Source organism: Austrofundulus limnaeus, unplaced genomic scaffold (genome assembly GCF_001266775.1).
Source record: "Austrofundulus limnaeus strain Quisiro unplaced genomic scaffold, Austrofundulus_limnaeus-1.0 Scaffold150, whole genome shotgun sequence".
Classification (NCBI taxonomy): domain Eukaryota; kingdom Metazoa; phylum Chordata; class Actinopteri; order Cyprinodontiformes; family Rivulidae; genus Austrofundulus; species Austrofundulus limnaeus.
Window position 1 is genome coordinate 298,514 of NW_013952552.1, and position 13,918 is coordinate 312,431.

The following is a 13,918-nucleotide window of genomic DNA, read 5'->3' on the forward strand; positions in this document are numbered from 1 at the left end:
CTTAAGTACTTTAAAATGCATGTACTTCTGAATACTTAAGTATTTTCAAAAGTAAGTACTTCAGTACTTTTACTTGAGTAGATTTTTGACTGAGTAACTTTTACTTGTAGTGGAGTAGATTTGACCAAGAGTATCAATACTTTTACTCAAGTACTAGAGTTGAGTACTTTGTCCACCACTGCTCAAGATGTACAATACTTGCAAACAAAGTGTATATGTTTACACTCTCTTACTGTGCTTTTTGACAATTAGTTAAATAACAGTCAAATATTGAGGAATTTTACATACTTCTTTTTTCCCAACCATGCTGTTCTTGTCTGAGATTAAAATTACCATTTTTATCTATGAAAGTTCTTTTTTTCCTCTTATTTTGAAATGTGAAATAACATTTTAACTTTTAGTAATTGATCAGTGCTAAAACTACTGCTTTAGATAGCTAACTGGTACAATCAGTTTGAATAATGCTGTAAAGCTAACAGCTACACTTGCAGCCACAATACACAAAGTTGTGTCACTACTAGGGCTGGGCAATATGGCCCCCAAAAAAAAAATCTCTGATTTTTTCATCCCAAATTCGATTTTCGACTTTAAATTGATTTTTGCTTCCCACTTAACGGAATGCCTGTTTCAGATGTCGAAACAAATTTGTTGTACTCCTACTTTTTGTAGCAAGAGCCTTTAACAGATTTTGCCATGAGGTGTTTGTTGCTTCAAGTCTGAGGTTGCAAAACCTAACCAGTTCCAGAAAACTGAAGAAGCAGTGCCTTTTTTCTTTGCTAGCTGTCATATTGTCATGTGAGGTTGTCAAGCGTCTTGAGGGACAGGTGGGGTGATCGCTGAACTAATTAAATTAAATCTTTATAAATGGCAAATTCAAATTAATCGATTAAATTGATTTATCGCTCAGCCCTAGTCACTACTGTGTTGTGCTTTTGCAGACACATTAACACCCTGTCAGTTCAGCTCTGGCAGTAGGTTGTAAATTAGAAGACGTCCTGAAAAATGCTGACCTTGACTAGGCTGTTGAAAGGTCAAAGTCAGAGTATGCTAAAAGTGGCATGGCGACAAACTTTAGTTTCACTCACAGCTACACACAAATACAGTGCAGCTGTGGCTGTCTGGCTACCTGACCTACATTAAACTGGTTCATCATTTCCAAAAGGTTTAGTTATTTCAGAGCAGATATACTGCTTAGTTATATAATCTAAATACATTAACATATTTAGATTCTTAAAAGGGATTCACAATTAGTTGTAACATTAGACTTTATTTAATAAACATACATTTTAACTGTAAAATTAAGACTGTAAAAGGCAAAAGTTATGATTCGGCAGCTTCCACTATCTTTTTTTTGGCAGCAGTAATTGAAGGTAATTGTTTCACCATATTAGTTTTTCATATAGTTGGGGAATTTATATTTTATTTAACCAGGAAAATCCCTCTGAGATCACAGATCTCTTATGCAAGGGAGGCCAGGGCCTAAGGGGAAGCTTGACATGCATGTTTCTAGACCGTGGGAGGAAACCGGAGTACCCAGAAAAAATTCACTCAAACTCAAGAAGAAGATGCAAACTTCACACAGAAAGGTATGAACCAGGGATTAAACCCAGGACCTTCTTGCTGTGAGGCAACAATGCCAACCACTTAGCTGTGGTGGTGCCGATCTGGCCCACTCTATTTTACAAGATGATTTCAGTTCACTGAGTTCTGTGGACACTCATTGGTCTTTTAAGATCCTGCCACATTATTTTCATTAGGTTGAGGTCCAAACTTTGGACTACTGCAACCCTTTGATTCGTGTATTTTTCATTCTGGTGTGGATTTGTTGCTCTATTATGAATCACTGTCCTGTTGTTGACCTTATTTCAGTCCAGTTTCAGCTGTCGGTCAGATGGCCTCACATCTAACTTTAAAATACTTTAGCACAAAGAAAAGTTCAACATTGACTCAATGACTGTATGGTGTCCAGATAATGTGTCTGCAAAACAGGTCCAAATCATCTCCCCTCCACCAATATGCTTGACAGTTGGATTGGGATGTTGATGCTGATTTGCTGTATTTGTTTTTATCAAACATGTTGCTGTGCATTATGGCTAGATATCTCAAATTTGGTATCATCTGTCCAAAGGGCACTGTTTGAAAGGTTTTATGGTTCATTCAGATGCAACTTTGCAAAGGAGTACTGACAAGTTATTTTTTTGCAAAGAGGCTTTCTCTTGTAAACCCACAAAACACGCCATACAAGTTCATCCTTCCATTTTCTATCTCTTATCCAGGGTCGGGTCACGGGGGCAGCAGCCTAAGCAGAGAGACCCAGACTTCCCTCTCCCCAACCACTTGGGCCAGCTCTTCTGGGGGAATCCCAAGGTGTTCCCAGGCCAGCTGAGAAGCATAATACCTCCAGCGTGTCCTGGGTCTTCCTCTGGGTCTCCTCCCAGTGGGACATGCCCGGAACACCTCACCGGGGAGGCGTCCAGGAGGCATCCTAACCAGATGCCCGAGCCACCTCAACTGGCTCCTTTCAACATGGAGGAGCAGCGGCTCTTCTGAGTCTCTACTGGATGACTGAGTTTCTCACCCTATCTTTAAGGGAGAGCCCAGACACCCGTTAATTTACCTTTTAAATGGTGCCACATTTGTAAGGAACATGCATTTGTAGGATCAGTAGGAGAGCTGAGCATGTGGATTGTGCACATGAAAAGATTGCCAAATCTTCTCTGTTAAACAGCTTATTTTGTTATTGACACTTGTGAGTGAGCTTCTGTCAAAAGGTGCTGTCAATCAGGTGCCCGGTATAAGATTCATTGTTATAACAAAGAAATGATCTACCAAACACACATTTCTTGATATTTTGTGGTAAGTTTAGACTAGAAACTTTCTTTAACGCTTCCCAGATTGATGGGCAGCAAGCGCTGCTTCTCTAAGTCATCACTGATGAAAATGACAAAACCATGGCTTATATAGAGGCGCTCATACTGATGATTAGTTAAAATGCTACTTTCCATCTAAAATCATAGAGAAGCAGCAAGGATAGACCTAGTTCCCCCATCATTCACACACAATTTTTCTATCTTGGCTAAATAAACAATATAAATAAACATTGCCAGGTTGGAATCTGTTGTGTTTTGTAGACTTGAGGTTAGATTTGAACAAATTAGGAACCTGGTAAAGGTAAGGTTAATGTTATTATGTCATAAGGAAAACACTAGAATGAATGAGGGTGGACTTTTCTTTTATCCTGACAACATTGAAGGTTGTAAAGCTTTGCTGCTTATGGACATTTTGCCATAAACTAGTTTTAAACCATATTTTTCTCTAAGAACTAATAAATAACACCACTTTTCCTTAAGTCTGATCATGTAATGCTGCAGCAGGTGAGTTTTACCAACAACGAACAAGGCAAAGCCCGTTTGCACAAACAAACAAAAAAATAAAAAAATAATCATCTAATTATAGATTTTGACAAAAAAAAGAGTGAATAGAGGTGCATGTTAGTCTGTGATCTCTGCAGACATTTACCTGCCATTCCTGCCGATGCCATGTGCACTTGTGTGGAGTCTGGTTCCAACACGCCATTAAGTTTCTCTTTGGCAGTGGAGTAAGCAGCAAAGTAGATCGCTCTGTTAGAAATAAACAAATCAGTTCTGCAAATGTTGCAACCCTGATGAGACATGAGTCATATGACACATTTTTGGATTTCTTAATAGCTTCCACTCCAAAAATTTAAATCAAAATAAACTTTAAAGAAAATAGTTATTAAATGTGTTCACACTTATATGCACCTTCTATGTTTTTATATATTTCCCTTCAGACAAATGTTGATGTTTCTGTACCCAGTGATTTTATTCATGATTTACTGTGGTTTTATTTATTCCATAAGAAACCCCTGGTATTTCAACAGGATTTTTATATATTTGAATCCACCATGCATATCATAAAATAAATCTGGCCTCAATGTCAGGTTTAGTTTAACAATCATAAAAATGAATTGGGTAGAATGCCAGTAGCAGAAGTGATTTTCACAACAAATCATTTTTGTCAAACAAATACACCATTTGAGAGGATGTACATATTTCATTTGGAGTAATTATCTTTACTAGATTTCATAAATAATAAAGTCATAATAATGAAATTATAATTGTGCCTAATTATAAATGTGAGGCTTTTGTATCTTTCCTGATAATGATGCAGTGCAGCCTGAAGTTTGGCTCATTTGTAAAACTAGTGTTCTGCCAAATCCCACTGTTAATGATTCCCATCTATCACATTATTAAAGCTACTTTGCACATACAAATTTGAAACTTCATAAACTAAAACACTGTGAAAAAGGCTTCTTTGCCTTTTACACAGTGAACACAGCATTTATTTACCAAAGACCTTAACTAAATGTTCTGCATACAGCAAGCAGTGGCACCTGCTTGCCTGAGCATTAGCAACACCCCATTAGGCCCAACTTTCCTTATCTCATTATTACTGAAACACTGGAAAAGCTGTCTGTGTGTGTCCAATTTATGCTCCTGCTGTTGTTATGTTTCCAAAAAGCAGAAACTGCTGAGAAAGCCATGAGCATGAATGGCACCTTAATGATAATGGAGGCTTAATGCTTCTTTGTTACCAGGTAACCCCAAGGAGCATAGGAATTGGAAAGAAAAAATGTTCTAAATATAAAAATCATATTTCGCAAAAATTGTGGCTCTAAAGAAGAGTAAAAATTTAGCATTTTTGTCAATCAAAACAATTTCAAATGATCATAACAGGACTCAAAATAGAAACCCATCTGCGGGTGCCTAAAAACTTCTATGATAAATAAATTAGGATCCTTATGTTGAAAAAAAATAATGGAAAATAAGTTAGGGCACTTTCAAAAACACTATTTTGTCTGACTACAATGTGGTAACAGTCAAATAAAGTGACTTATTCTTTAAAAACATTTTGCACCAAAAGTCATCATGCTGTTATTTTGTAATCAAATATATGAAAAATACTCAGGCTGGATGGAGGCCTAATAAAACATGTAGAATGTAGAACATGTTCAGTTTCTTGCCTTTACGGTCATACTCCTGGCGGTAAATTGCTGAGATTAATGTGTTTATTAAGAAAGTGGAAGAAATTTTACCTGGAAGGTGCCACACCCACTAAGTTTGGCCCCAGGCCCCTGAAAAGAGAGCGAGGCCCTTCTTTCTCCAATATCAATCTGAAAATAAAACACAAAAACACACATTTAAACTATTTTAGTCATATATTGGTTGGTTGAACATTTTATCCTGCAGATAATGCAGTCAGCCATGGCTTTTCTACCAGTGGAGAGACTGCTCTCTCTCTCTTTTGCTTTGTGTGTTAGTAGGTATTTATAAAATTTCAAAAATTAATTGTTATTGCAATATCGACAATTTGCAAAAGACAGCTTAGACTGCACCATTATTTTAAGTATCGTGCATTCATGTTTTACATACTGACAATTTATTTAGTCCATCCAAAAGACTCACTGCCTAAACCTGCTTTAGATGATATTGATAACACATGAAAAAGTGACGAGTGAGAAAAAAAGAGAGGGTTAATTGCCAATGATATTGTCACAATATTAAACAAAAATATTGCACATCGTAAACATCTTGCTGCCCCTGGATTAAGCTTTTCTAATATTGTGCAGTCCTAATGTTTACATATGTACTGTAGGTATGTATAATTAGGTATACAGTAGGAATGTGCGATATAAACGATATACAGTAGAAACGATGTAAATTTGTCCTATGATAGAGATCTGTAGTCTACCGGCCAACCGCGCAATTCTTTTTGATGATGTAAAATGAGGAGGGGGGAAAAAAAACACCCGAACCAGGTTGGGTTCGGGTGTGCGAAAATGAACGCCGAACTGTTGACATACTGTATTTATGTGACGGCGTGTCCTCCGGTCGGATGCCGACCGACTACACTGCCTGCTGCGGGAGGAGCGCGCGCCGCAGCACATGGCGACACAGCGTGGCGACAGTCAGTGCAGGTGAAGTCAGTGCTCCAGGACTCACAAAAGCTCGCTGAGTCTGGACCCCGATTCTCCTGCGGTCATAGCGCGACGCCGCACGGCCAAATGCGTGCGCACTCTGCACCCACTTCGTGCGCGTTCCAAAGCGCGACTATAAAAACTCAGCCTTTATGCTGCGTTCACACCGAACGTGATTTCAGCTTCAAAATCGCTGCCAACGCTTCAAGTTGGACGCTGGTGTACTTTGAGGTCCAACGCAGGACAGCTCTTGAAGCGCTGCATGGCAACAGCCTCCCCGCCCCTCCCTCCTCTGTCGGGCTCTGTTTAATGTCGGACGAGGAAGTGGCTTTGCTTTATTTACAGAGAGCAAGAGCATGTCACTTTCATCAGATAATTAATTCATAATTAATTCACCAGATAATTCAGAGACATTCTGAGTTTCATCACCCAGGAGCTGCGGGAGAGGCTCACAGCTCGCTTTCAGGACTATTTTTGTCCCCAGTCCAGTCTGATGAGTCGCTGCCACTCATTGGTGAGGATATCTCCTGCAGGACACCGACTGCAGGCACTTGATTTCAGCTAAAGAGCTCCTCTCCGTCTGTTTCAGGTTAGTGGGCATCATTCAGTAAACTGTCCCGTCGGGAAATCTGTCACTACGTCACACAGTGGAGTCTCTCTGATTGGTTGACGCGGCGCGTCAAGCTGCAAAAGTTCAGATTTTCTAACTTCAGCGATTTGCGCATCAAGCATGTCGAACGCTCAGATCGTTCAAATCGCGCTGCTCTAATCGCACTTGAGGCGCCACAGCACTTCACGACGTTGATTGAAGCGCGTCCACCATAGACTTTGAATGTAAACCTGCTGCTCCTGATGCTGAAATCGCGTTTGATGTGAACGCACCATTACTGTCTCCTTGTACAGCAGAGAAGCGCTATGAGAAAGGGTGACAGTCAGACTGTCTTTCAAAAAAAAAAAAAAAGGTAAAGCATAAACGGGATGATTGTCACCCCGCCAGAGCATGCACAGATTAAACACGTGGAGTGCAGAAAAAAATAATCTGCAAAGTGTGTAGAAAAGAATAAATACAAACAATTTGTTTTACCACCTTAAAACAAAACAGGTTATTCCAAACACAACATCAATGGATGCAGATATCTATTACATTAAAGTTAGTGTGTGTGTGCGTGTGTGTGTGTGTGTGAGATACTTGATTTAACCAGGTAGATCTCCCTTAAATTTAGATTTTTATGGGAGACTTAAAAGTGTCCCTTAAAAAAGGAGATTTTAAGGTCTAAATTTTTTTACCTATACATATTTATTCCACTCAATTAATGTGTGATTTATTTATTTTCTATTATAAGTTTTATATCGTGATATATATCGTTACCGCCACTCATCATAATGTATATCGTGATATGAATTTTTTGCCATATTGCACATTCCTAGTATACAGGTTTGCATGTATATAAATATTGTATATTCTGTATGTAATATGTATTGTATATATGCATGTAGGCAACATGGTAGAAGAGTGGTTAGAACTGCTGCTGCATAGCAGCATAGCAGCCAAAACATCATAGGTTGGATTCTCAGCCTTTCTGTACGAAGTTTGTTTGTGTCCCCATGCATGTGTGGATTTACTCTGGGTACTCTGGATTCCTCCCACAGATCAAAAACATGCATTAGGTGAAGTGGTTACTAAAAATTAAATAATAAAAAATGTTAAACATTTTAACACCTCTGGCACCACTATCAAACCAAAGTTTAAATTAACCATAACATGAAGACACTGGAGAAATTAGTCCTCTCCCACATCAGACCCACATTTGATGCTTCCGAACATCAATGTCCACCTGGATACCCTCTTAAAGTAACATCAGGATTATGTGCTTTATTTTTTCAAGAGCATTAAACACCATCCAGTCATTGCTGCTTGGTTAAAAGTTGGACATGGCAGGTGGGGTCAGAGCTTCTTTCCTGGGCACTGATTTTCATCAAAGTTCAGGAAAACTATTTTGTTAGACTACAGTACATGTGGCTCAAAAATTGTCTGATGATTGTCTGACACTGCTCTCTGAAGTACAGAACAGTTCTGTCACCATTCCTATTTATCCTGTACACTTTGGACTTTAGTGCAATCAGGGCAAGAGGAGCTGTGGACAGGTCAGTAATTCTTGATGGTTCTCAAATAAATGCAATATTTCTGGAACTTTGATTGTAATTACCAGAACAAGGTCAAAGGGACACACAAAAAATACAAAGATGAATCAGGTAGATTCCATAGGACAGGGATGTATATCCAGTTTAGCAGGTTGTAGTCTTTTATAAATATCTGAACTGCTTTAAAGTAGACATTAGCTTCAAGCTATTCTCTCTCTCACAAGGGTGGGTCTTCTTACATTCAAAACCAGAACCCAAATCCAAATTTATTATTGCTGAGTCATGGTGAGTCAAAAAAAAAGAAGAAAAACAATTTTATACCCTACCTGTCAAAAGTTTTAGAACACCCTCATTTTTGCTGTTATTTTTATTAGAACTTCAAGCAGCTCAAGTCCACAGGCATTAGTCAAGCAGTTTGGGGACACGAGGGCAGGTCCATTCATAAAGGAAGAGGGTTGAGCAAATATCATTTTCAGGCTAATTTTCTTGCGCATAAAATGTATACCTTTTTTTTGGCAATCAATATAAGCTGCAAAATCGCTACCAGTTATTGAGAAGGCTGCTCCAACAATGACCCTAGCTTACATTTTGTGCTGCCCTGCATGTGCATTGAGCGGTGCTGCAAAGAAAAGTGTCCCCATGAAAGTTTACTGGCAGGTGTGACGTAACATTCCTATCATTTTCATGCTATTTAAACTGGTGTGTCAGTACTTGGAAAATTCATAATAAAGAAAATAAAAAACGGCTTTTGGTACAAACCGATATACCGTCCAGTTCCACTGACATTACCATTATATGTTTCTGTGGATTCTCAGTCATCCAGGACATGGAAAATTAAAAGAAAAAAAGACAAAACAACTGAATTTGGGTTGCATTTGCTGGCAGTGTGAATGTAGCAAAAGGGACACTGGTCACACTGAACAATGACAGCCACAACACAATGTAGACTGAGGACAGAACAACAACTCTGTAGTCACACATTGTTGGGAATGCTGGTAGCACAAGCTAAATCTGAAAATAGCTCGACCAATATCTTACTTTTAGTTTAAAATTTGAAAATCAGACCTATGCACAGAAAAAGGGCACACTTATATCATAGTGTAGACAAATGATACTACATTTATAGGCTTAACAGACAAGAATGTAGTCAAACACTCACCTGAGACAGTGAAGGGGGCCTGGTGGAGATATTCGGGTCATACTAGCTCCATTGACAGTACTTAGCTGAACCTCAGACACAAAAAGAGTGATGGATGATGACTGCAGACGAGTCTTCACGACCTCCAACGGACAAGTCAGTATGGCTCCTACCGTACCCCCACATCTGGCACAAAGAGAGAGAGGGAAACAATAAAAGTGAGATGGTAAAGATATGTCTCAACAGAAAGACCAACACTGATGGGTTCATGTCTTCAGAAACTTCTGAGATATTTCTATTCAACAGGTTCTAACTGATGCTTGGTGCATGCCATCTAATAGATAATAGATAAACTAAGAAATGGCTCCACATTTTACATTTATTTCATAATAAACATAGATCTGTATCTTTTAAAAAAGGACAATTTTCCAGTGTAATTAATATTTCAAGCTAAAGCAGCTCTGTAAATTTACAGAAGTCACTAGTTCAAATATTCAATCTTAAAAAGACTGATAAGAGTACGAAATAATATTGACATAAATGAACTGATCCTAGATAGACTGTACTGGCTTGAGTGGCGCTGGGTAGGGCTAGACTAGAGGATAAGCAGTTATCTCTTCTTTTGGTTAATTTTCAACCTGAACCAAAGCAAAGAGAGAAAGTCCTGTCAAAACAGTCTTTGGCAGAGGAAAACTAAGAGAGGACATGTGGCTTCAGTCCATAAATAACGGAACACAGGACAGTAGAGTGGTCACAAAAACATTATCCAATGTAGGTGAGCACACTTAAGCACTAGCTTTGTCAGTGTGGTCCTCCACACGATTTAATCTCATGTAGAATATGAATGTGTGTGTGTGTGTGTGTGATGATTATTGTTATGTAAGTGGGTTATTTACATGTTTTTAAACACTTTATAAAGCACTGAGAATCATTTATAAAACTTAACATACTGTTCATACACTAAAAAAGCCTCACAATTTGCTAAAGTGTTGCTTTTTCATCAGTGCCAATCAAATACTGCTTACTTTTTAAAACAGATTAAAAAAAGATCTAATATAATTAGTGCTAGTAAGTCACTGACAGATTTTTATTTAAAATTTCAGTCATAAAAAATGAATTATGAAGACTTTATTATGACTTTACCAAATAGTGAGCAAGTTTCAATGTAAGAACAGTTTTTTATGATTGATGATGCTTTAAATCAGTGGTTCCCAAACTTTTTATCTTCTGACCCACAAAATATCCATGGCAAAAACTTGTGACCCCAAATATTACTGGTCTGAGTACACAAACTTTGTTAATAACCCTAAAAACACAGGCTTTTTGACAATCTGAACAGCTTGTACACAGATATAAATAATATTTTTTACTTATTTTGTGTTTTTATAATAATTATAGGGGAAATATTACATCAGCAATTATTTTATTACCCTTTAAATTGATTTCTGGAGATTATCCAAGGTGCTTCATGACCCATAATTGGGTCCCAAGCCCAACTTTGGGAACCAAAGTGCAGTGGTTCCCAAACTTTTCAGCTTTTGACCCACAAAATAACAGTAGCAGAGACCTGTGCCCACAACTATTTTTGTATGATAAACATTTGTATCAGGTCAACTAAACATGGGCATAGTAAAAATAATTTTATACTACATTTATCCATTTTAAATWCACTAACCTCACTCCTTTGTAACAACTAAGACAAAAATGTAATTAATTCCAAAAATCTTTTCAGGACCCCACCTTGATGTTTCAGGACCCCACTTTGGGTCCCGACCCCAACTTTGGGAAACACTGATTTAGATGGTGTTTACACATGTGAATAAACTATTTATAAACTATTAATAAACCCTATGATAAATAGACCCCTATTGGGTACGTGGCATCAAACCAAGTATTCTTGAGGTTGCTCATTAGAGTTCATGTTCATGTATTAAAATCAGGTACAGGTCTGGATGTAAATTGCTCAGAGATTACAAAGTTGTTCACTATTAATAAAGCTTTTAATGTTACGTTTCCATACGTGAAGAAAACGGGTCAAAATATTCGGATTTTTACTTTTTTATCACTTCAGTAGAAAGAGCTTAATATTAGTTTCTTAATTTCTTCATCAGTGATTTTTCCCCCCCCGGATTTTTACTTTTGTACGATTTGTTCAAACCCAAATGAACCGACACGCCCCATTTCCTGAGGCTGTGTGATAAGTTATGTTTTCCCAAACCACTGCAAAGTAAAACTGGATGAGGAAAATCAATTTAGATATTGTCCAGCCTTGTTGGAACAATAAATAATTACTGTAAAATGCAACACAGCAAGACACGGTTCAGATTTATGCACATCTAAAAACAAACAGATTTCTCGTAGGCTCCTTAACTTTTTTTTGTCTTTGCCGTCGAAATGCACAAGCTAATATATGATGCACTTCAGGCCGAAACACACAATTAGCTTTATGGAGCAAATGTCATATTTGGTAGTTTTACTAACAGTGAGAATTTTAAGAATCACAGAATAGCATTGCTGCTACTGACAGGGAAAACAGAATGGCGATCACAAACCTACTGCAGCATTTTCATTCAAATATTTAAGAGTCATTGAATGTCAACTCGGGAGCAGATGATTACTTTGCTCCAATGTCCGACACATTCATGCTTTGCCTCATTTCTTCCCAGTTACCCTTATAAAACTGACGAAACCGCAGACTACACAACTGCACACAACCCAAAACGAATCTAGCTTTACTTGCTAATATCTGCTAGCATTTAGCGTGCAGCTAGCTAGCTTCAGAGTGCAAGACTGAATAATACTCACCCTCCAGAAAACAGATGAACTAAGGTATCTCTTTGACTCATTGTGTATCATATTCGGCAACCGTTCGCGGAGCACCATGCAAGAATAACGACGGTGTGGGGTGAAGAGACGGGGGACAGGGTCTCTCAATCCGAGGCTGTTGTGATAGAGGTCAGCTACGTATGAAACGAGCTAACTGCTAACTTAGCTAACTCGCGTTAGCTGACAAAGCTTTCCGGCGCTAAAGGTGGATGCTGGAGGGCCAGCTTGGTCGTCTTCTTTTAAAACGGGACAATGCTTCACCACAGTGTGCGTATCCCCAATGCTTCGGATGAATTTCAGTCTTGTAGCAATCCGAGAACTGGTAACCACTTCTGACCTCCTCACGTTGGTGTGTTTTGCTTCTCAGTGCTCTCTCTGACGGTCAGGTTGCAATGTTTATTGACGAATGGGAAGCCGCAAAACAGTGGACCTGATTGGCTGACGGATGTCTTGAGCCCGCCCCGTCACTACTCCTTCACGTGACACTCGCTTTTACTTTGAAGGGCGGGGCTCATTAATCAGTACCACTCACGGAGAAAAGAGAAATAAATTCGATTATGTTAAATAAATTAACAAGTCACGAGAATGACTTAACTATTTTATCATCCGCTTCCGAAAGATCATAGAAATCAATAGAAATGTTTTCTGCTCGCATTTTCATGTGTGCTTTCATGCACGCATGTCAATGATGCAAGTGTGTGTATTCACATCTTTTATCAAAATATAACATGAGCCACTGTACGAATTAAAAGTAAACTTACAGAAAGTAATCACTGACTGCACATCTACAGTGCAGCCAGCTCAATTTGTTTGTTTGTTTGTTTGTTTGTTTGTTTTGAGGTATGACTAAAGGGTTGACTTTAGCAGCTAATCCATTCATGAACTACTAAGTGGATTGTAATGAAAGCTTCAGTAAATACTCATCAGATGTACACCTACAAATGATTACCCTTTGGAGTAGATTCACTTCAAGATGTCTGCCACAGCTAATTTGCATAAACCAAAAAAAGTATCAATAACTCAGTAAATAAACAATAAGCAAAACTTAGTTGCAGTAGTTGACAGTCATCTATGTAATATGAATGTGACATCTGACAATGTATGAAATTGTGCACATATTTTCTGGCATTGAGCAAAAATGGAGACAACTCTGTCACCTCTCAAGAAAAAAATGTCCTAATTTTAAAACTCTGGCAGGGGGTAGGTCTATGCATTCCTTTGGTTTTGTTATTGTTTGAGACAATAGTTTATTTTATATTGGCAACTGAATTCATGGTAGGAAAAAAATGTAACTGAGGGTAGAAAGTCAAGTTTACACAAAAAATTAAGGTTTTCAAATGGGTAACTGAATGAAAAGCACATGCTCCTTAATTTTATCATTACAGTTCTAATTTTCCAGATCATGTGCCACTAGTTCTTATGTAATTACATTACTGTGTGAAAAGAAAAGAAGGCTTATCAACTGTCTGCTGGGGTTACCACTTTGGTTTGGTAAATTTTATTTATTTTATAAAGAAAAGAAAAGAAAAGAAAAGAACATTTAAATCTTTACTATCACAGTATAGATGTGTGTGTGAGGTTTCTCATTGATCAGTGACACAGTCTGATGTTGCAGGTTTGACAGGGTGCATTAGGAAGGGCCAAAAAATAATCACCAATTTTTTCACTGTGAACCGAAGGGAACAGCCTAAAAAACAACAGCAACAACACAGACATGATGCACTTGGAAAATTAAAGAACATTGGGCCTCATGCAAGAACCGTTCGTACGCACAGATTTGTTCTTAAGTTGTGCGTACGAGTGATTTAGGAGAA

At 38.1% G+C, this 13,918-nt stretch overlaps 1 protein-coding gene across 1 annotated transcript in view; it reads right to left on the reverse strand.

Annotated features, from left to right (window-relative positions):
• The window catches only part of LOC106523267 (solute carrier family 25 member 36-A), a gene marked incomplete in the record, with an annotated part of 18,261 nt that extends 5,773 nt beyond the window's left edge, over nt 1-12,488 (reverse strand). Inside the window, 4 exon segments of the mRNA XM_014016651.1 lie at nt 3,520-3,620; nt 5,117-5,194; nt 9,300-9,464; nt 12,084-12,488. Coding sequence (XP_013872105.1) covers nt 3,520-3,620; nt 5,117-5,194; nt 9,300-9,464; nt 12,084-12,124 — 385 coding nt within the window.
• Nucleotides 12,489-13,918: the final 1,430 nt, after the last annotated feature.